General features: G+C 37.1%; 1 protein-coding gene across 2 annotated transcripts in view; it reads right to left on the bottom strand.

The window, feature by feature from the left end:
• The window catches only part of sas (stranded at second), a 63,895-nt gene that overhangs the window by 25,635 nt on the left and 15,623 nt on the right, over positions 1-22,637 (bottom strand). For both annotated transcript variants that reach the window (XM_068762862.1, XM_068762863.1), the window contains exon 2: positions 15,029-15,163. In XM_068762862.1, coding sequence (XP_068618963.1) covers positions 15,029-15,149 — 121 coding nt within the window. In that variant the 5' untranslated portion in view covers positions 15,150-15,163. The remainder of the gene's footprint in view (positions 1-15,028; positions 15,164-22,637) is intronic.

Below are 22,637 nucleotides of genomic sequence, written 5' to 3'. Positions count from 1 at the left end.
TTCATTTTATTTTTATTCCAATGGACGAAATAATGAATCTTGTGAACTGTATAATATATAGCAACAATATCATCAATTTGACTAGTTTTCTAATTCATATATAAGTCGTCCCAACAGTTCTCTATAGGATCATGCTCAAATCTATTTTATCTATTTTAATAGCATGTCGATCCAACTAAAAACTATATACCTCTAGAAACATTACTACGTTGCACCGTCCAGATACGAGTCTCGATCTCAGGATTAAACTTTCCGGTGCAAGCTTTCTCCGTAACCCAGATCAGAACCAAATTAATTCTCAGTCAAGCACGACCACTCTGTACTAGCCGGTAATGAGGGACCAGGCAGCTACACGTGGAAAGCAGATTTTAAATAATAATTAATAGACATAGAAAGTTTCTTCTGCCACTTTTCTTACGTTTTTCGAAGTTATGTAAGCAATACAAGCAGCTAGTAAAGACGAAGGCTTAAGGAAGACCGAATGTGATTTGATCATAATTGCATTTGGTTAAGCCGTGGCTTCAGAAAGAGCCCTTGAACTTAGATACTAAATAAGAGGTTTAAACTAAGCGACCTCGGACTATAAATCCAATTCACGAATTAAATGCCACTAAGGCAACCAGTGACCTTTTATCATAAAAAATCAAACTATTCTTTAACTGCAGTTAAAGAATCATATAATTTTTTGAAAAATGATTTTTAACTTAAGGAATAAAATATAACGAAAAGGAATTTCCTCAATGAATACCACGATACTTGTGACACATAACTGGTAGAATAAATGTATTTAAAATGTTAAAGTAACTTGATATGATGACTATACCATAGTTGCGTAATACGGAAACCATACATCCGCATAGCATCCCGACGTGCAATATCACGCCTGGGCAATACTTCCAAACAGAAGCTAAACACAAACTTACGGTCAAAGACAATATAACATATAAGACAGAGGTTGGCAACATGTAATAAAAAGCCTATTTGGTTTAAATGGATTGTGAGAACAATTTTTAATAAGTAAACTAGTGTTTGTAACGACTTTTTATATGTAATTGTAATGTAATATGATTGACTTTTCCCAATATTGAATTAAATTAGACTTAAGTCGTATAGATATATCAACTTTCCCTGACTCGATTCGTATACTGCCTATTGTAGGTGTAATTTCACAACAACCATTCTTTGTAATATTTAAATACAAAAAAATATTAGGTATGGTATCTTGCCAAGTTTTATACCTATAAAAGCTATAATCTGAAAATATTAATTTTTAATGGACACCGTCTCCACCGCTTTTGCGGGTGGAATTTCGTAAAACCGGTTCTTAGCTGACCGAGTAGAAGACCCGGTAAAGAACCGTTGTTGTTTCAGCCCTTAGACGCCCATTGTAAGGCAAAAAACCCGTCCAAAGATATCTATGGGGGATAGACCTCAATCGCAATGTTTGGCAGTTGGGTTGGCGGACGCGATGTTGTATTATGTAGAAGAACCTGCTGGCTATTCTCTGTAAACTTATTGTAACATCAATCACATACAATTAATGCACAAAGTGTGACTTAAAAGAGATTGTATTCAGGAAATCGAACCTGCGACCTACGTTTGCAAGTCTTAGTCCTATACCGCTAAGCTACCACTGCTCACGGTAAGAAACATTCATACAAAATTTCAAGCCTCTGAGCCTTATGGTTCTAGAGATGTTATTATTAATATTTATTTTAAAACAAATATCATTGATGTAACTTCAAATTTCCAAATTTAAAGTGCACGATGTGCTTTTTGTAAAATGCCGTAAAAGTGCAACATGTGTCTTACGAGCTACGATTTGTCGACATCTGATATAAGGAAATCCTGTTGCACAATATTGAATCAACAAGTTTACTTCCTATGAACGGAATAGATTGTAAACGACATATGAAAAAGCGAATGGTGCTAGAAAATGTAAGTATTAATACTTAATATATAATCATTAATTTATTTATTTATTACCTATTAACACTTTTTTGTACACTAACAAAGAGGAAACAATTCACAAGGCTCAAGTGGCGGTGTTATTAACACTCGAGGCGATCTCTACCAGACAACATTTGGATGCAGATGAAAGACATGAAGGAGAGGGCAGTGTAGGATGGACGTACATACATATACATACATATTTATTTATATATATATACATATACATATATATGTATATATATATACATATATATGTATATATATATGTATGTATACATATATATGTATATAAAAGCATACTGCAGTTATAGCAAATAGCAAATATATATATGTACCTTTCCCACGTAATATATACTTATATATTACGTACATAAGGTACATAAATACGAATAATTATTAACCTAATGATATGATACTATAATCAGAAAAATGGTTTGCAAAATTCGGATTATTAATTATGGTTAATTATTGTTTAGAATCTATTCGTGCAGACTTTGTACTGACTGAAGTAATTGGATTGTCGCATTTCTATAGAAAAAAATAATCAATGAAACTTATTTCAAGGTGAGCTCTTTAGACGAAGCGATTGGAAAGCGATGTATTTATTGCCCTTTATGCTCCTAATAGCAACTTAATGTGTAATCTTGAATGAAATCGTCGAGAGACTCATCAATCTTTATACATGACTGTTAACTTTCACTGCGCGTTACTGTCGTGACACACTAGATCGGATCTAAGCAGTACAAGGTCAGCTGACAATATCTTGGTTTCGTGCGACTTGTAGATTCAAATGCGATATTTTAATATTACGAAACTCTTTTTAAAATTCTTGATTGTTATATTTCAATCTACGTTTAGTTTCTTTTCGATAAATATGAAAAAAATATTTATTTGGAATATTAATGATAATATAAGAAACTCTGAAATCGATAACGGAAGACTTTTTTTGGAGCGATTTGTTTGGTTATGTTAGAAAACTGTTATTTTAAACTTTTTTTTAATGCAAATAAGCATGTTTTAATTTTAATATGATAAGGTTTACAAAAATCATCTGTCTCTTTTACTCCATGGAAGTACAGATAAAACAGCACTTTATTAACTCTATCCTCTTCTTCTTCTTTTCAGCCGATGGACACCTAATGCAAAAGTATAGGACTCTCCCAAAGACCGCTACAATGACCCGTCTTGCACTGCCCGCATCCAACGACATCTCGCGATCTTAATTGTGTCGTCAGTCCACTTAGTGGGGGGCCTACTCACACCGCGTCTACTGTCTCGTGGTCCCCACTCGAGAGCCTTTCAGGCCGACTTCACTACTATCAACTCTATCCTTAATAATATTTACATGCAGTAGGTTGCAAACTTGTAAAAGTTAACATAAAAATGGGCTAGTGAGCGAAAATCACAAGATATGAAAACATTTAAGTAATGTTGACATTAAAAAAATTCTAGATTTATCTAGAACAAAAAAAAAAAGATTATGCAATGTGCGTTATGGCATATATAGCATAATCTTTTGTGTATCTTGAAATTTGAATCATTTCAAACAATTACATTTGAACGTATGCCTGAAATTCCAAAAAATTACTACAATGTTTAAATGATTATTTAATCAACAACATTTAAAAATTTTTGTTCAATATGAATACAGGGTCTCCAGTAGCAGATTTATGTCTTTAAACATCAATTTTATGTTTTATAACGTCAAATGTCAAATTTGACACGTTTTTTTTTTTGAAACGATACGAACGATAGGATAGTAATGCGAATTTTATTTTTACAATAGTGTGTCAACTAAATGTCTTCAATCGAGTTGCACACACTGTCCAAAATGGAGTCTTGAGTTCTGCGCAACTCGCTGCAGAAAACTTGCTTCAAATGAGTTGATTGCTAGACAAATATTTTCTTTTAAATTCAACAGAGTTCGGAGATTATTACTTTAAACTATTTCTTTGAGGCAGCCTTATAAAACTACATTGAAGTCAAATGACCTCGGTGCCCACGGGAAATACCCAAAGTGTTAATCTAAAACTTATCAATTTTTAAGGGAAAGCTTCTGGAAGCGAATTTTGCTTACAAAAAGCTTTTATTATTTAAATGCTTATATAAAAGAGTATTTTAATTATCCCAATCATGAATAAAGCGTACCAAACTTTTACCCTAATTATTGATGTTTCAAATTACGGGTTAATGGAGACCAGGAACGACAGTTTTGCGTCAATAAACGTTTAAGTAAAAATAAGCCTCCCCGCACCAAAAATGAGATATACAGTGCGAAAACACTGTAACGATGTAATTTTCTTTCAGTTCTTGATCAATTGGAATTAAAAAATGATGGAACTTCAGACTTCCTTTTTTGAAATTTCGTGAACAATTGCTCTTGAAATTAATTATTATGAGGCTGCTCTTACTCGTATAGGAAAATCGTGGATTTTCACTTATACTGGTTTATACCGGTTCAATGTTTTCGGGAGCCCTTGAACCGTGAGGTGTTCAAAGCCGTAACAGTTACGTGAAATCTATGCTACCAGGAGAGAATTAAATTTACATTCTGTCCAACACTAATCCAGCGAATACTGAAGTGTGAACAAAATTATCGAAGAGCAGTTATGTAAAAACATTTTTTGAAAAATGCTTTGACGACGAATACAACATATTCACTCGATCATTGCAAAAAGAAATGTAAATCCGCATAGTCAATAATTAGAACATCATATCTATTAATAGCATTTTTGCTTTAGCATCTTTTATTACATTTAGAAATAATCATATTTAAAAACCTAAAACTGCCACCAGTCACCCGTTATTTATAACGAAATATTGATATATTCTTTTTATAACGTGTTTGTTTTAATACGCTCTTATATTTATTACGTGGTCACATTTGCTTGTGAGAAAAATAACGAATCGGTGCTAAAATAAATTCGGCCTTAGTTTATCCATGCATCTGATTATCATATTAGCATATGTTGATTAGCATATGAATAAATTATGTTTTATTAACATTTTTAGATAAATATAGTCTATTTATTATCGAAAAAGGGCAGAGAGAAAGTAAATATTCAAAGTGTTATCACATTAATAAAGATGTAGACTTCGTATCTATCGCTGGTTTTTTTTTAACTAACAGTTGCATCGCACGTTTAAATGCTTTCACTTTCACGTCACTCATACTTTCTGAATCGCTACTTGGTTGCATAAATTTAACAGGAAAAAATAGAAAAATATAGTTGATAAAATAAACGTTTTTTACAAGCAAAACAAAACTACAGGGCAAGTTTCATACGCTGTCATTTATTATAGATGAAAAAGCTTTAAAAAGGGGAATATATATCTCATTTGATGTCAATTAATTTATGTTACATCCTGTCCAAAAACCAATGGTATCCGAAATAAAACAAGACAATTTTTCAAAATTTGGAATACTACATATTGATATTAATAAGTGTTTACAATCTGTCCCTGCAAACTTTTTAAAACCATAGGTTATTCTTATGGAGATTAGTGATTATTTTATACAGATATACCAGTTTATATAGCTTTTTGCTAAGAAATGAACCACTTTTACCCCAGAGAATTTTTTACACTTTTAACCAATCACCTATATTTACAAATGACGAGTCGGTAATTCTAATGTATAAACAAACGGATAAGATAAAAACAGTCTTCTCTAATCGAAAAGTATTTAGTCTATTTATTTAAATTAGTAACCATGTTCGCTCTGACACTATTCTTAAAATAAAAACTTTAAGTTAATTATTAAGATGACAAAAACCGCTCCGTATTTGGAATGCTTTGAACCTTTTTCCGAAAAAGGCGTTGTTGGAGTCACGACTTAACTATTCGGTCCGTCCGTCATAATTCAGATTTTTTTTGTATTGTCACGTAAATGCATAATATAGATAAGCCTAATGTTATTAAATAATAAAAATATAATTTTCATTTAATTTCATAAATAGTTTATTAGAAACACTATCTCTGTCTCGGAAAAATTTATTAAAAATGTATATGTTCTCGAAATATTAATAGTTATATTTATAGCGATATAAAAACTCCAACAAAAACACTGATTAAAAATTGAAGAATTGAAGAAAATGTACTAAAGTAATATTAAAACACCATAAACAATAAATTAAATTAAAATATCTTCTAAAAATATATCATCGGAAATGATTTAAGTTATAAATGTCAACTAATTTTATATTTGTTTCGACATTTAAACGTAAACACTTAAAAACTGGTCTGTATTTTTATGACCGCAATGTCCATATAAGCTTAAAGTTTATTTTAATCTGTATAATATTATGATTAATGATAAAATTTTGAATAAACATTTGTTTCTAATACTTCTATTGTATAAGTAAAGGAAATTTCTTTTATCGGGGATATTGTAAACGACTTATGGACACTGGAGATTATTTTCTAAGTTGTCTAAGTCAGAACAATTGTAACGTTTATTTTATATATCGTGGTAGCGAGCGAAAACGTGCTATTGCGCGGGATTTACCACACAATAAATTTATTTTTACGATCAGTATACGGTATAACAAATTTTTGTTTTATAGAAAAATAACAAAATAGAAAATAATGTAGGTAAATGAAATATAGGCGTTATATCTGAAAACTATTATTACAATTATTATTAAATACCTTTAATTTGATTTATGGTCTAACTATCCTAAAAGATACTAATGTAGTTTAAACAAGTACAATAAAATCGTAAGTAGTCTGTTGGTTCGATTAATATTATTACAACATTCAAGAAGAGATTTTAGTTCGAATCGAAATGTGTGGAACTTGGTTTGTTGACTTATTTACATGGTGGATATAATAGTATACGCATTAAAAATTGTATAATTTTATTGTATATTTTTTTTTTAATGACCCCCGCTATTGGGGGCCTCTCGTACCCCTATCTGATTTTTAGGACAGGGACCTTTTTTTACAAATATTTTTTTACAAAGTTTTTTATTTCCATAATCATCTGTCATTCATCTTATTATCTTTTATTCTTTTCTCTCTATCATGTTATATTTCTTTTCTTTTATGCCCTTTTACTCTACTCTTCTTTCTTTCATCCTCTTATTTTGTTTTACAAATCTTATTTACTAGGTATGTTATCACAGTTGTTTACTTATAGTTATTATTTATTTTACTTCAGTCTTTTTTGTTTTCTTTTACCTAGTTTTGTTTTTTTGTATTGCTTGTGTTATTATTGTTTTGCAATACTTGAGGAATTCGTTCCTAGTTACACTTTCGCCTATCAGGGAGGCTATTGACTCCTCCCTGATTTGAACCCCAGACCGGCACTCGAAGCCGAACCGGAGTCCCCCGAATGCGGGACACCGGGCCACAAAGTGGATCACGGTCTGGTCCACGCCCGGTTCACAGAAGCACGAGGGGTCCTCCTTGAGCTTAAACCTATGAAGGTACTCAGAGAACCCCCCGTGCCCCGTGAAGAGCTGGGCCGAGACCGCGTCCACCTCGATGCTGCGGAGCACGCGGTAGGCTGAGACGGCGTCCGGGAAAAACATCCTCGTTACCGAAGCCGTCGTTCCTTCCACATACCTCCTGTTCCATTCGTCGAGCGACTCCAGTCTCAGTTGCCGCTTGACGAATGAGATGGGGCATTCCTCATATACAGGTTTGCATTTACTCTTCAGGGCCGCTTCCTTGGCCAGCTGGTCCGCCCTCTCGTTCCCCTCCATCCCCGCGTGCGCTTTCACCCAAAACAACCTTACATCCTTCCCTTTTTCTCTCGCTTTCATCACGTTCTCCTTCACTCTTAACGCTAAGGGATGGAGGGTGTCCGATCTTGCGACAGTTTCGAGGGCGGACCGCGAGTCGCTCAGTATGGCGCAGGCTTGCGCTGACTCGCCGGCCGCGTACCCTGTTGCCTCAGCTAGAGCCAGCAGCTCTGCCTGGTATACGGTGCAGAAGTTGCCCAACTTGAGCTTTTTTGTGTACAGCTCTGCGGCGCCCCGCTTGACGCAGAACGCCGCACCCACCTTATCTTCTATGCGGCTGCCGTCGGTATAAATTACCAAGTCGGCAGCCGCGGTGGCAAGTCGGACTTCCTCCGCACTTTCCCCCAGACAGGAGAACTCCACACCAACTTGACCAGACGGGTGTGGTAGTCTCAGGTATCTGACCGGTACCTCCAGGTCTCGGTCCCTTACCACCTGCCGGGAATGACCCTTTCTTATTTCAAATAAGCGGGCTGCTTCTTGGACCCGAAGGTCCAGGGGAAGCAACCCGGCAAGTATAAGGGCCGAGTGCAGGGACGCGGTCCTGTGGGTCCTCGCGATCTTCTGCGCGAAGCCCCGCTGGACCGCGCCCAACTGCCTGCGGACCAGCAGCCTTCTAGCCGCCGGCGCCCATGCACTCGCTGCATACAAAATCGTCGTCTCCAGCACCGCCAGATACATCGCTCTGATCACCTCCGAGTTCAGACCCCAAGATACCTTCGCAGCCCTGCACAGCTGACGATAGAGGCCCTGTGCCTTCTTGCTCACGTTCTTCACGTGACTGTTGAACGTGAGCCTATCGTCAATTGTGAGGCCTAGTATCCGGACCTCCCCAGTCCGGCCAAGCGGCTCGCCGCCCATGCTCAGTAATGGGTAGTCGAACTTCTGCTTGTTGGTTAGCACCATCATTGGTTTTGTGTGGTGCGAACCTCAGCTTGTTCCTAACTCCCCATTCATGAACATGGGCGAGAACGGCATTGGCCCGACTCGAGATGTCCTGGGCCTTCTGCCCCGAGAAGACCAGCACGACGTCATCTGCGAACGCCTGGCAGTGTGTCCCGGTCTTTACCACCTCCTCCAAGAGAGGGTTGATGAGGAGGGTCCAGAAGGTTGGGCCGCCTACGGATCCCTGCACGCACCCCTTGGTGGTCTCTCTGGCCCACTCTGCCCCCGCGTACCGTACGGACACCTTGCGATCGCTAAAATAGCTGTCGGCAAGGCGCCGCAGATTCACGGGGCAGCGAGTTTCTGCCAGTCTGCACCGTATAGCAGGCCACCAGGCGTTATCGAAGGCTCCCTCTATGTCCAATGATACCAGCACTGCGATCTCCTTCTCCTTCAACCGAGTTCGCAGATGCTGGATCAGGACATACAGGGAGTCCTCGGTACACCTCTGCGGCATAAAGCCGTATTGGTGGCTGCTGACATACGGCGCAGTGTACCACCGGATCCTACGGACCATCATTTTCTCTAGGACCTTGCCGAGAATCGGCTAGAGTCCGATGGGCCTGTAGGATTTCGGGTGCGTGTAGTCCTCCTTGTCCGGCTTCCGCAACGCTACGACCACTGCCTCCTTCCATCTCGTGGGGAAGTGGGAAAGCGCGAGACACCGGTTGGAGAGCGCGAGGTACAGAACGGGGTCCACGGCGACGGCCGCACGGCAGATGTCCGCGGTGAGTCCGTCAGAGCCAGGTGCCTTCTTGGCATTGAAGGTCGATACGGACCATCGGAGCTCCTCCATCGTAAACGGGGGATCGCATGTTCCATCATGGTCCCCCGAGTTGACTTCATCGGCTTTAGCTCTTACAGTTCTGTGGTCCGCATTGTCCTTCCCGGGGTCGTCCTCCGGGAAGAAAACCTCCGCCAGCAACCTGGCTGATCCCGCTGCGTCCAGCACTTTACCTGACTGGACGAGGGGGACGTCCTCTCGCCTCACCTCCGTGCGACGCATCACACGGTGGATCCCGTCCCACATGGTCTCGCGATCCTGTCTCTCGCAGAAACGCTTCCAGCTATGGGTCTGAGCGCGCCTCGCCTCGAGGCGGTATGCCTCCTTCGCGACGCAGTACTCGCGCCAGACCAGCTCCTTACGAGCTGGCCTCGCGGCCCTGATCCTTCTCTTCTTCCTCAAGACATCCGCCTTGAGGAGAGAGAGCTGTTCGGACCACCAGGGCAATTCCGTCCTCTTCCGCTTGGAGGCCTTCGGCAGGACCAACTCGCAAGCGTCCCTCACGGTTTCCACGTACCGACCGACCATGCTGTCCAACGCCCCCTCCTCGGTGATTTGATTCACCTCGGCAGACGTCAGGCAGCGATCCGATAGCAGCCGGGCGACAGTTCGATGGAACTCGCCCCAGTCTGCCCTACGGGTAGTGTACTGCCGTGTGGTCCGCTTGACATCCGTGCCTCGGGACTTGTCAAGCTTCAGATTGAACACAATTGCCCTGTGATCCGACGAGGATATGTCGTCCACGAGGCTCCAGCCCACCGCTCGGTCGAGCAGGGTGGTCGAGCAAGCAGTAATGTCGACGCGACTGGAGTAGTGCTTACCGCCCCGATACGTATCAAACGTCGGCTCAGACCCCTGGTTCATCACGTGCACCCCCAGTTGGTCGAGGGCGGCTGCGATCTCCACTCTCCTTCGGTTCGTGGACCGGCTACCCCACCAGGTGTTATGCGCATTGACGTCGCCACCCAGCACCACGTTGGCAGTCCCCAAGCCCTCCACGGCCGAGCCGATCCGGTCCAGGTATGGTCCGACGGGCGTATTAGGCTCCAGGTAGACGGACACCACCCCTATCTCCCAAGCCCCAGTCCTCAGCCTGGCCACGGCAACGTTGCCAGACGTGAGTTGGGGACATTGAGTGATATCGATGGTGTCGTCGAATAGCACAATGGCCGCCTTGACAACCTCACCGTTGCCTCGCGCGACACATTGTACCACCCTTGTTGGGTAGTGCCTCATCTCGCCAATAGCGCCGATATACGGCTCCTGGACCAATGCGAACGCCCAGCCTCTCTTCGGCGCTTCGCATATCAGCTCGGCAGTAGCGAGCTTGGACCTTTGCAGGTTTAGCTGCGCCACGCGGTACTGGTGGTGCCCTGCGCGGAGAGTGCGGTGAGTCACCTGGGTGCCCTTAGCAATACGCTACGGACGCCCGTGCAATGGTGTCCCACTTTCTCCGCACAGGACAGTCTTCGTCGAATGCGCCGTGGTCCCACCGGTCTGCCTTAGCTAGTCGGCAGTTCCGGCAGGCGGGAGGTTTCCCGGCTTGCCGATCCGGACACTCGGCGCGTAGGTGCCGGCCACCACAATGGCTGCACCGGTCTTCGCTCTCTGTGCAATGCCGTTTGGTGTGGCCGTAACCTAGGCACCGAGTGCACTGGACCAGCGGGGAGTGATCATGCACCCGCACTCGCTGGAGGTCCACGTGCATGTAGCCCGCAGCCGTCAGCCGTCCCCAGAGAGCAGGCGACACGCGCATGACCACATGGACCGTCTGCACGTTTCGCGCCCTCCTCCTGAACCTCACCTCTGCCCTCTGATCCTCCTCAGAGACGTCGACCAGCAGATGTTTATTCTGGGTCTTGATGGCCTTCACTATCTCCTCGTTTGTATTATAGGCCATCACGTCTCTGAGCAGCACCAGCGGATCCTTGTTCTTCACTTCCTCGAGGCTCAGGTCCTTTCCTGCCTTCTTCAGTCCCTCACGCACCCTCCGCAGCTCGGCCTCTGTGCCGCAGCCCAGAATGACCCGGCCGTCCCGCACCCTGCGGACTCGGTCGACCCTTATGCCGGTCTGGGTGGCGTTAAGGGCTTTTCTAATCTTCCCCAGGACCTGTTCGCCCGTGTCGGTCCCCGACGAGACCGCCACCGAGTGCTTAGGTTCGCACCCCGGTGGCGGCCTTTTTGCCGGGCCGGCCGCCACGCTCGCGTACGTCTCTATTGTATATTTAAAAAAGCAACAGTTGAGTTTCTTACCGGTTCATCTCAGGAAATGAGGGTTCAGAGACGGGGGTGGCTTACTACTTATAAGGTAAAAATAATCGACAAATGTGCAGACAAAAGCACTTTTAAATGCCTACTTGAATAAGGATATTTTAGATTTTTATTTTGAATTTGAATTCACGGTTGCAGCAATGTCAAATAGATGGTTTAAGTGAAGTGTGTTTTAAAATTGAAATATATATAAACTTATTCATAATTTTTTTATGCATTTCTCTAGTTAAAATGATAGTAATATTTAGATAAACCTTAAGAAATAGGACATAGAATACGATATGATATAAAAATTGCAAATGATTATAATTTTTTTACATGAATACATTTTATACGTATAAACTAATATAAAATAAATGTAAAAAATGTTAGCAAGAGTCGAGATTAATTAAAAATGAAGACACTGACAAATTGTTTTTACATCAAGTCCATGTTAAGATAACGTAACGTGACTTGTTTAAAAAAAAGTTTAAGCGCTAAACTCGTATTAACTACGGTCTAAGAGAAAATCACCGACCAAAAATGCGACGGCTTCGGCGTGGCGCGATAAAAAAATAACGAGCCAAGCAACCGGTGTTCCGGTAATGTGGCCATTCATCTTCGAAATGAGAGATTGAATTAGTGATAATAACGGTCCTTGCAGACTCTTTATGCCGCAGGTTTAGGAAAACTAATTCTGAGTACAATACTACATTTTATTTATTAATATTATTATCACAAGAATCATTTAGATTGACCACTTCTGTAGGTCATGAGTAGAATGCTAGGAGAGCTCATTTCGATTAAACGTGGTCGCTTAGTTTGAACCTTACTGACAAGCTTAAAGTCACTTAATAAGCCATAGGTTTATTGCTTGGTATTACTCTACAAGATCGAAACAACAATGGAGATTTCCGTAAAGGAATGAAAGACAGCACAGCCGATTGACATGTTCAATTAGCAATAGTTATATATTCCATCCACAATGTGAAAAAAGAACTTTTTTAAGGTCTTCGGAAGACGCTGGATACAGGCAGCTTCCAATCAATCTGAGTACAGGAGGTTTATGTCCAGCAATTCATGTCTTATTTAAGTGATGGCATTACGAAATTCAAGTAAACAATATCCACTTACTATTATTAAAAAGGACAATGCCCTCCTTAAATTCAAACTGCTGTAGTAAGCGAAGTTGGACGTGTAGAGACTTAATTTTGTATCAAACGATGGACGGAGACGTTCACTTGATTGAATTATGTATGACCAAAATAACATCCCACGAAAACTATGTACTTATTTTAAGTTGAAGTTGTTGCTGTTAGCCCGGATGTTTTTACAGCTATATCAAAACTGAGTTCACAGAGCCGAAGTGTCTTGGACTTAAAAAACTTTGGGTTCCTAGTATTTTTGGGTAAGTTCAGTGTGGCCAAGTTGATCTAAATTGGCCTTCCTAAATACTCATGAGAAACAAGATTGAATAAAACCAAATCAAACTAAATAATTTAAAAAAAAGTATGTCTAAATGATTTACTTACTATTTCTAATTGGCTCATCAAACTTTTGTAATTACGACAATCAAAAATATAGTAAACCTTTTTCAAATGTGATAAGATCCTAATAACTTCTGGCGGATGGATAGAATCTTTCCATCTCTTCACGCAACGAATTTGCTATACTGATACGGAATATTTCAACTTTATGCAATAGGCTCAATGAACGAAAAAAAAAATCAAATCTTTTCTTATCTTATCTTTAATAAGTGCAAAACTCGAGGACACTATCATCACCTATTTTTTTCTATATCTTAGACACGGCAAAGATTATTATGCACACACAAACGTTCGAAGAAAATAAAACACCTGTCCGTGAAACCCAAGACATATGTTAACAAACAAAAACCTCGTGTACCATAAAGCATTACAATATAACCACATTATTACATTAAGTAATCAATGTTAGTTGTTAAGAAATTACATTGATAAATAAAGTGATCTCTTTGAAATTACTTATATTTATTAATTTTGACTGCTACTGGCTAACTTATTGTATCAATTGACTTTACCAGCGGCCGTTACCGCATACAACAAGGAAGAAAACAGGTAATAGAAAATAACAATGTTTGTTATTTTTCTATACATAGTATATATGAACCCGAAAGAGACGGCATCGGCAATCGATCTTATGTTTAAATTGACTTCATTTGTTGTTATCAAAACATCAAAAACAATAGATGCGAGAATGACCCACGTTTAGACAGCACGTTGCATTTTGTTTCAAAACATTTGCCTGAACTGAACCTAATCATGTAGTTGTAACACATCTTATTCTTCTTCCTCAAGACTGAGGATCGTGCGGCACGTCAGTTTCTGCTGCATTCTTTTTCCAGGCTGTTCTATTCTGTGTAAAAATTTACAAAGCCATGTACGGCTGTGTTGCACGCTTTTGAAATTGCTTCAGTCCAGCGAGTAGGTGACAATACTTTGGCCCTTTTACCCTACACATTCCCGACAACACTTTTCAAGATTATTTTAGGTACTCCGTGTAACTTTGTCGAAGTAATAGAGTATTCTAAGGCAGATTACGGATAGTCGGGTCTTTATACCGAATTCTTTGAAGACGGATAGTTGGAATATAAAGAATAGGAAATTTTGCTGCAAAGCTAACAAAAAAAAAATCAAGTTTTGTTCGAAATTAACGGAACCAACAGTAAAGAAAGCACCTAAACAGTAAATTTTCCTAGCAAATTATAAGAAAAGTCCCAGAATTTCCCTGCGTAGTCCCTCATCTATTCGAAGTATAAAATGATTTACTAACAACTTTGATCTAATCTTAAACTATATGTTATTAAAACATGTTTATTTATAATTTAAAACTATAAGTTATATATATTAGTCATGTAAACACATCAACTTTAAGCAATCAACAGTCAAGATACAGGCAAAAAAAGTGATTAGTTTAATAACTATATAGAATAATTACTATACTTACTATGTTTAATTGAAATTATATGAAAAGGTATACTGCTCTATCCTTTATCCCACTAGAACTATGTAATCCTATAATAAACTTAGTTAGAATATAATTACCCGAATATATTGTTATTTATATTAACAAGATTAGTAGCTGTTAATTCCCGAAATTCGATTAATACTAATTAGAACCATCGAAACGGTTTCACTAAACTGTTATACAACTTATATGGCTTTAATCTTGTTATTTAACTAAAAATATCTATAGTTTGGTGTCTAACTATAATTATTTTTACAAAAAAGAAACGTTATGCTCATACGAATAAGGTTCGATTAGTTTTGTGAAACGCGATTCTTTGGTTCACCTGAGTTTCGATGCTCACTGAGTTCGGTGTCGCAGTCGGTGTACTCGTGGTTACAGTCGACTGTGTATGTGGCGGCGGTGGTCACAGCTGCCGCGACCACGGCGCACCACAGCGCCACTGCGCGAACGCTCATCGCCATCACCGCTTCGCCATCTGTAAACCACATAATTGAGGCTTATAAAAAAGGTTGATAAATCTCCGTACACTGTTTCTAAAAGTAAATAATAAACTTGTTTTTTTCTTAACGAGGAGATTTATAGACGATCGAAAGTGACCGACATGTCCCCATATCCCAGTGTTTGGCAATTGAAGTGGCATTGGGCAGGCTATGTTAATGCGCGGAACAGATGGCCGCTGGGGCCTTAAGGATTTGGAGTGAGCCACGGAGGCGAAACAGTTAATGTCGTTGGAAGACGTGGGATGCAGGTCTTCTAACCGGTTTTAATAGAAGTCTTTAGGGAGAGGCCTATGTCCAGAAGTGAAAGTATTACAGCTGAAATGATTCAGAAGGCAACCACTAAGGTGGTGTAATAGGTAATAATACCACATAACCTTTCCTGAAGGCTAAAAGAATGATACATAAAGTTACAAAGACTACTTATGTTTTTATTATTTGCTTGTATAATATCTATAATAGTAGTATTAATATTTTTTTTGATTTTACAAAGAAACGTTAAATATTGTATAAGCATTTCAACATACAGCACAATATCTGGTTAGAAATTGAAGCCCGCAGTGTAAAATTTTTGCGTAATACGTGTGACCAATTATTTGGCCAATATAAAGTTTTATATAAACGATATATTATATTATTTCTATTGTATATCTTTCTTCGATTACATTCTTTTTGCTGAAATTATCATGATGATCAGATATATTAGAAATATGTCAATGTGAAATGCAAAGAAATATCATATACGATATATCATACACGAGTGGAATTTGGTATTTATATAAATATAAATACCAAATTCCACTCGTGTTAGTTTCTTTTAAAATTGTAAATTGTTCGTTAAAGGTTGTGAATGTTTTTTTTAAATAGATGCAGATTTATTTTTAAATTGTGTTTTATATTGTTAATATGTATTAATGACATGAAGAATTTTTAGTACAAAGGAGATTCGTAATATTTAACGCTACAGGATAATTTATTTAAACGCAATCAACCACAAATTTTATCAGTTAAAACGCAGACATATTCTTTATTTATGACCCGCATAAACATTCAACATTTCTAAAGCAAACTTAGGTTCTACGTACGCTTATTGTCTTTATTCATTACAGTCTTTTTTTACTCTCTGCTTTTTAAACACCGACTATTGTCAAAAAACCCGCATAAAGGTAATTTTAAAATAAATACGATAAACGTTTTAAGATCTATTATTCGTTGATAAAATTTCATAATATTATTACTTTAAATTGGCAGATGTCATGAAATAAAAGTACAAATAACTATTTTTTATTGAACAATTAATGTAAGAAGTAGCTTATTTCTATGTATTTATAGACTAAGTTAAGATGCAGGTAGCGCAAAGACCGGTCATTGAGGCAGCTTTCCGGGGAAAGCTATACCATGATGATAGGTTTAGCTGTAACACAAATTCGTAACTTAATCTTAGATTTAAAATTCTGCAGACAACAGACAAATTTCAAGGAGACATTCTTCACCAGGAACATTATAACCGATTTTTCTCTGACAGGACAAATCAACATTTGCTATATATTTCTCTAACTCATATGCGAAGAGAAGATCTCTCCTATTTTGCTTTGTATGAATTTTTTTTATTCATTATCTATTTTAAAAGAAAAAAATATGAAAGACAATTATGCATTTATTTATCTATATTCTTTATGCACATTGTCCAATGGTAGATTTGATGCCTTAGAGTATTCTCTATTTATTTTTATCGATCTTTAATTTTTTCTGCTATGACGCGCCCTACTATCATTATTTAAATCGATCACTCGGCGGCTGTTTCGGTAACTTAGATGAACTAAGCATTCCATGGACTTGGCCTCTACTTAATCTATGAAATACATTTGTATAAGTGCCGGGGCAGACTCTCAAACTTAGTTACTGTAAGCTGTGTCTTTAGCAAAGTAACACTTTAAACCTGATGAAGCTGTGAATGCTAATGGTCAAATAGCATTTGACCATAACCAAAAGGAAAAAAAAAATACTTTCCTAATTTAAAACGACTCGAGACGTATCTCACCATAACAAAACCTGTACAGGTCGTTGTACGGTAAGATGTAATTGGATCTATTACGGTCGGACACAGAGGCTATTTACACCGGCATGCGGTACACCGCGTAATGTGTTTAGCACTTTTCTTTGCGATTCTACTTGTCGGAAATCACAAAAGAGATAATACGCAATATTGAGACGCTAGTTATAACGGTACATATACTGTTCACGAAAAAAATTGATTATACATTGAGTACATTTAAGAATTACTTGTTATATCAGATGTAATAAACACTTCCCGGCACTTTAAGTAGAAAACCATCTACATTATAACAATCAAAATATGAATTAAATTAATGGTAAGAAAAATATTACCGTAAATTTCACCTTCATAATGGAATTATAGAATACTTTAATAACGTCTAACTGTTTTTCTCCTAGTATAAAATAGTCTGACTTTTCAACCCTTTATTTTAAATACATAATAAAATAAACACAATTATTTAAACGAAAATAAGATAGTGAGAGGTTTTTAACATAATTAACGAAGGAAAAGCAGAATTTGTTGCTCTATTGTAACATAAATGTTGTATTTTTTATGTGTGATGACGTGAGTGATGACGGGCGGCCTTAATTTTAAGCAACCTGTATTAGTCAATTCACAAGACCTATGTACAGATGTACTGAAAACATAACAAGAACAAAAATAAATTTAATACATTAATAACTTAAATACATAACTTTCTTAGGGCCACTAGCGTTTTAAATAAATGTAGTGGCGAAGCAAGCAGTTTCGAAGAATCTACTATCGTGATTATTTAACATGTCTTCAAAATCCTAATTCTTAGACAATTCTCTTACTAATACCGGCGAGTCGTTATTTATACCGATCAATGATTTATATTAATTTAAAAGAAAATACATAGTTTCAGTTCAATTACTTTACGTTCTAGAACAAATATTTTAAACGGGCTTCAGAAGGCAATAGAAGTCGCTAGATGCAAGTAGCGCAGGATCGGTCATCGTGGAGATTTTTAGAACAGGCTATGCCTTGGATTGTGTTTCTATCAGCTGAATACAATAAGTAAATTAAATCTTGGGTAAATTGTACTACTCCTTAAAAACCCGACAGAGGTTGTTGTGGGTTCTTTTAAACCTGGGCGCATTTGGAACCGTCATAGCTTTAAGTTGAACAATGCGATCACAAGGGGAGATCGGTGTTAGTTTAATTTTCTATCAAATACGTTAGTAAGTACACTGATGTACACAAGTGGTCTATGTAAACGGTAATATATAGAGGGATAATAATATGAAAAAATATAGTACGTGAAGGCCTATGCAATGCAGTAAGCCTCTCGGCCAACATGATGATCGTAATTAATAAGATACCGAATAGAAATCAAAGTAGTTTTCTTTGCTATATATCAGGGGGTGATCTGCCTGGCTGGCCATATATCAGTAGATTATTTTTGGTTCCGATAGATTATCGAATTATTTTAATGTTTAAATTTAAATAGCCTATGTCAGCTCCTGGGAAATCGAAACAAATTACTAGTGTAAATAAAAATTATTATTATTCCACCATAAAATTAGCGAAATCTAAACACCGATCATAATTAACTAACCAGCATCCTAAGTATTATTAGGAGTGATGTCGTGTATATGTGCCATTATATCTAACTTCACTACACATATTTTGAACTTTTGTCACATAATTTCAATTAATATAATTTTTGTAAAAAAAAATATGCGTTTGCGTGTTTTAAATGAGTATAAAATGGCGGCTCGAGAAAAATTGGCCCGAACTATCAAGGAACTTCGCCTCCTCTGCTATATATTAAAAAGTTTTAAAGGAACGATTAGCCTAATTATTTATTATGGAATAAACGTTATGTTAGGAAATGACTACGAACTTTTTCGTTTTGCAAAGCACAACTGTATAGCGATTAGGTCATCAAACCTTGTTTCACTCGCGTAACGCGCGCGGCAACAATAGGAACAGTCATTGTTTGTTTGTCTGTTAGTAAACCATATAAATAACCATTCACTTTCGAATTTCGTTACGTGTCAAACAGGTAAGTACAGTTACACGTCTTTATTCTATATTTAGCTCTAACATCGACATATCCTTGTTCACAACGTTCCATTTTATGGAGTGACTGATGTTTCAGAATATTTAAACCTTTATATTTATAGTCATTTAGGTATACAGTATGTTCCATAAATCAATTCTAGTCAGTTATAGAGCCGGAAATGGCTAGCCACAAAAAATATTTTTTTAAATTTGTCACTTATTTTGAAATTATTGCCGAAAAGTAGTTATTAAAACATAAATAAATTATGTACATCCCGTTACATTCTTTCTTTAACTATGACTTTGTCGTCGAAACTCACACTGAAAATAATTACATCTTTACCAGACTTTTTTTAAGAAAAATGATTTTAAATAATTTTCTGAGATCAGCTATTACCTCAATTTCAATTTTAGTTTGAAGTCCCATAACTACCTTTAAAAATGTTTTTCATAAAAGCTACCCAGCCAGCCCGTAATAGTACTCCGCTATCTCAGGCATGATGTTTTTTAACAAACCATAACCAATAGTTTAAAAAACTGCCGTTTATTTTTTAAAGAAATGTAATAAATTACTTACACTCGGTAAGAGGAGGATGGCATAATGAGGTTAACAAGCAATTACTTGAGAATAATGAAATAGATTTTTCCCGATAATTATAGATCTTCTACCAGCACTACCATTTTTCGAAGTGGTAATAATGTAAGCCAAGCTGTAACAATCGTCCAAATCGAAGTTAGATCTTCGCGGTGCGTTAAGCCCGTTCTGATTGACAGCGCAAGTTAAGGTCTCTTGTCGAACACTTTTGTTCAAGGTCATTCCATGAAGCGTTCGCCCAAGACATCTAAAAGATATCTCTATGGTATCCCAAATTGGTAATAAAAGGTTATGCAGCGACTCGAGCCGAAGGTCCTGAAAAGCCTGCAAGTTTTGCTAATAGAAACGAGGTTTATACGAAGCGCCTCCTTATCTTGCTCTTTCAAACAAACGGAATATGACAGAGGTAACAGCGACCACTGGTCACAAAAAAATATTATACATGTTTGTATGTTCGCAAAGTTAAGATCAAATCACAAATTTTAAGTAAACTACAATATCAAGTATATGTGGACAGAAACTTAGCAACACCAACAACTTGTCCGACGGCTTTTAATGAAACGAAAGAGAAATCACGCTGTGAAAATTAAAGAAAGCCTACTATAGTATCTAGTGCAAGAAATCCTTATACTTTTACACATTATTTACACTTACAAAGAGTCGTAAAGTTATTAAGGTGAAAGAAAGTACCAACGCATTACACTTTAGATGCTTTGTTGGACATTCCGTTTACTAAAATACAATGGTGGCTCTAAAATAAATGGCAGGCGTAGGAAATGAAATTTCTACAACGTACAGTCTTGAATACGCCTTAACACGCAAACGCTAATTCGAAATTTTAATTATTTCGCAAAGTATCATAAAATAAAAGAAATTCAAAAGAAAAATCAATGCTGAAACTTAAAATACGGATATAAAAAGATTAATAGACAAAAATTGTTTTTTTTTTTATGGATTGATTACATAAATTGATTAAAAGCTACACAAAAACACATCATTAAAACCTTTTCCATAATTAATGCTTTATAAATCAATAAGAAAGCAGTGTTTTTTTTATTTTATTTTAATTACTATTTAAATAAAGCTTAAATAGGTAATTTATGAAAATAGAATTGTAAAATAATATAAAGAATTTTACGAATATTATTGTTGATACAAAATACTTTATTAACCGCTATAAAACCGGTTATTTATCAAACACCTGAACCTTAATTACGTAATGCGTCATGTCTGACGTTAACAATAACAAAAAAATCAACTGCACAGGACTTTGTTTTGAAAAACAATGGAGAGCGTAGAACTCAAATTTAAAAAAAAATTTCAACATTGAGTGCATTATATTGCTTATTGAAATGTATCTATCACCTGCTTAGATGATAAATGCTGCAACCCTGCAAAAAACAGGTGAAAGAAACTCAAAGGATATATGTTATAGAATGTAAAGTAATATATTTATTAAATATTGAAATAACAATTTCTAAGAAACGTGAATGTGTAAATGTAATTTAAATGAATGCTGTGAGTATGAAGGAAAATGTGAAGGACAAAAGAAGAAAGAAAGAGTGAAGTTGTGAAGAGAAGGGCGTGAAAATAAAAAATTTAAATGAAAAAAATTATTGGTAATAATAGCCGTATCCATAAAATAAGAAAGGGTATTAGAGGTCCCCAATTGCAGGAACCATTTAAACAAAAAAAAAGTTACATGGATCATTTCCAAGGTGTATACTGTTTCTATTCAGTATTTTACAGTGTAGTAAACCTTAGCACACAAAACTTGCAAGCATCTGGGATCTTATTGAAAAAGTATATACATGGTGAATAGAAAGATTTACTTATTCGACGAAGTCATGGATATACAAAATTTGTTTTTACGTCAAATATTTACATTGTAAATATTATCTTTCCCGGGAAAATCATTGATATATGTTATCAAAAAAGTACCCCTTATTTTATAAAAGTACGATATCGTTGCTAGGCAACCGAAAGATATCGGAATGCATGTCTCATTTGTCTTACAATTTTCTTTACAGCAACATTTTTAAATTAAAATACATTTACGTTAATTACTACTATTTATTCCATGATATTTAGCAAAAACGTTTGGGCACGTTTATTATAAGATCACTGATAAGTGCCCATAGTAAGAGTGTGCATTAAATATATCGTAAATAAAGTATTCATTTGATTCACTCTATAGTTATAAGAAAATTAATAACTCTAATAATTATAATTACTGTTCGTTGTGTGCCTGATTGGTAGATTTTATTCTTTTTTTTTTCCGTTGTGTTAAACATGCAGATGCCCCTGATTTCAGACTATTGTATTCTTAATAGTCCATTTTTTATTGTTGAATTAAAACAGTGCGTGTAATTTGTGAATGCTGGACTACTAATTGGTACACACATCAGAATGCGACCTAACCAACATGGTTAGGTCGCATTCTGATGTGAAAACATTTCTGTAATAAAACATACATAAAAATATCGCTGTCTCAGCCACACTTAAGCAAATAAAAGAGATGGATAATTGTAATCAGCATCATGAAATATAAATAATTAAGATGTGAGTAGACATGGCTTTTTTTTAAAGACGCAAGTAACAATTTATATATTTAATATATTTATTCTGTACACGAATAATGCTGTCGAATGTACAAACAGTTGCAAACGCTCTCAACGAAACTAAAAACACGCATCAAACAGGAATCAATGCAAGAACACACTAAATCAACACGTCTTATAGCATTCAATATTTTTATATATACTTAGTC

The sequence above is a fragment of the Battus philenor genome, unplaced genomic scaffold, assembly GCF_028537555.1.
Source record: "Battus philenor isolate CCGP_79_NKW_IND1 unplaced genomic scaffold, ilBatPhil1.0.hap1 SCAF_17, whole genome shotgun sequence".
Classification (NCBI taxonomy): Eukaryota; Metazoa; Arthropoda; class Insecta; order Lepidoptera; family Papilionidae; genus Battus; species Battus philenor.
Note: the sequence above shows the minus strand (reverse complement) of the source record. Positions and strands in the feature narration are given on the sequence as shown.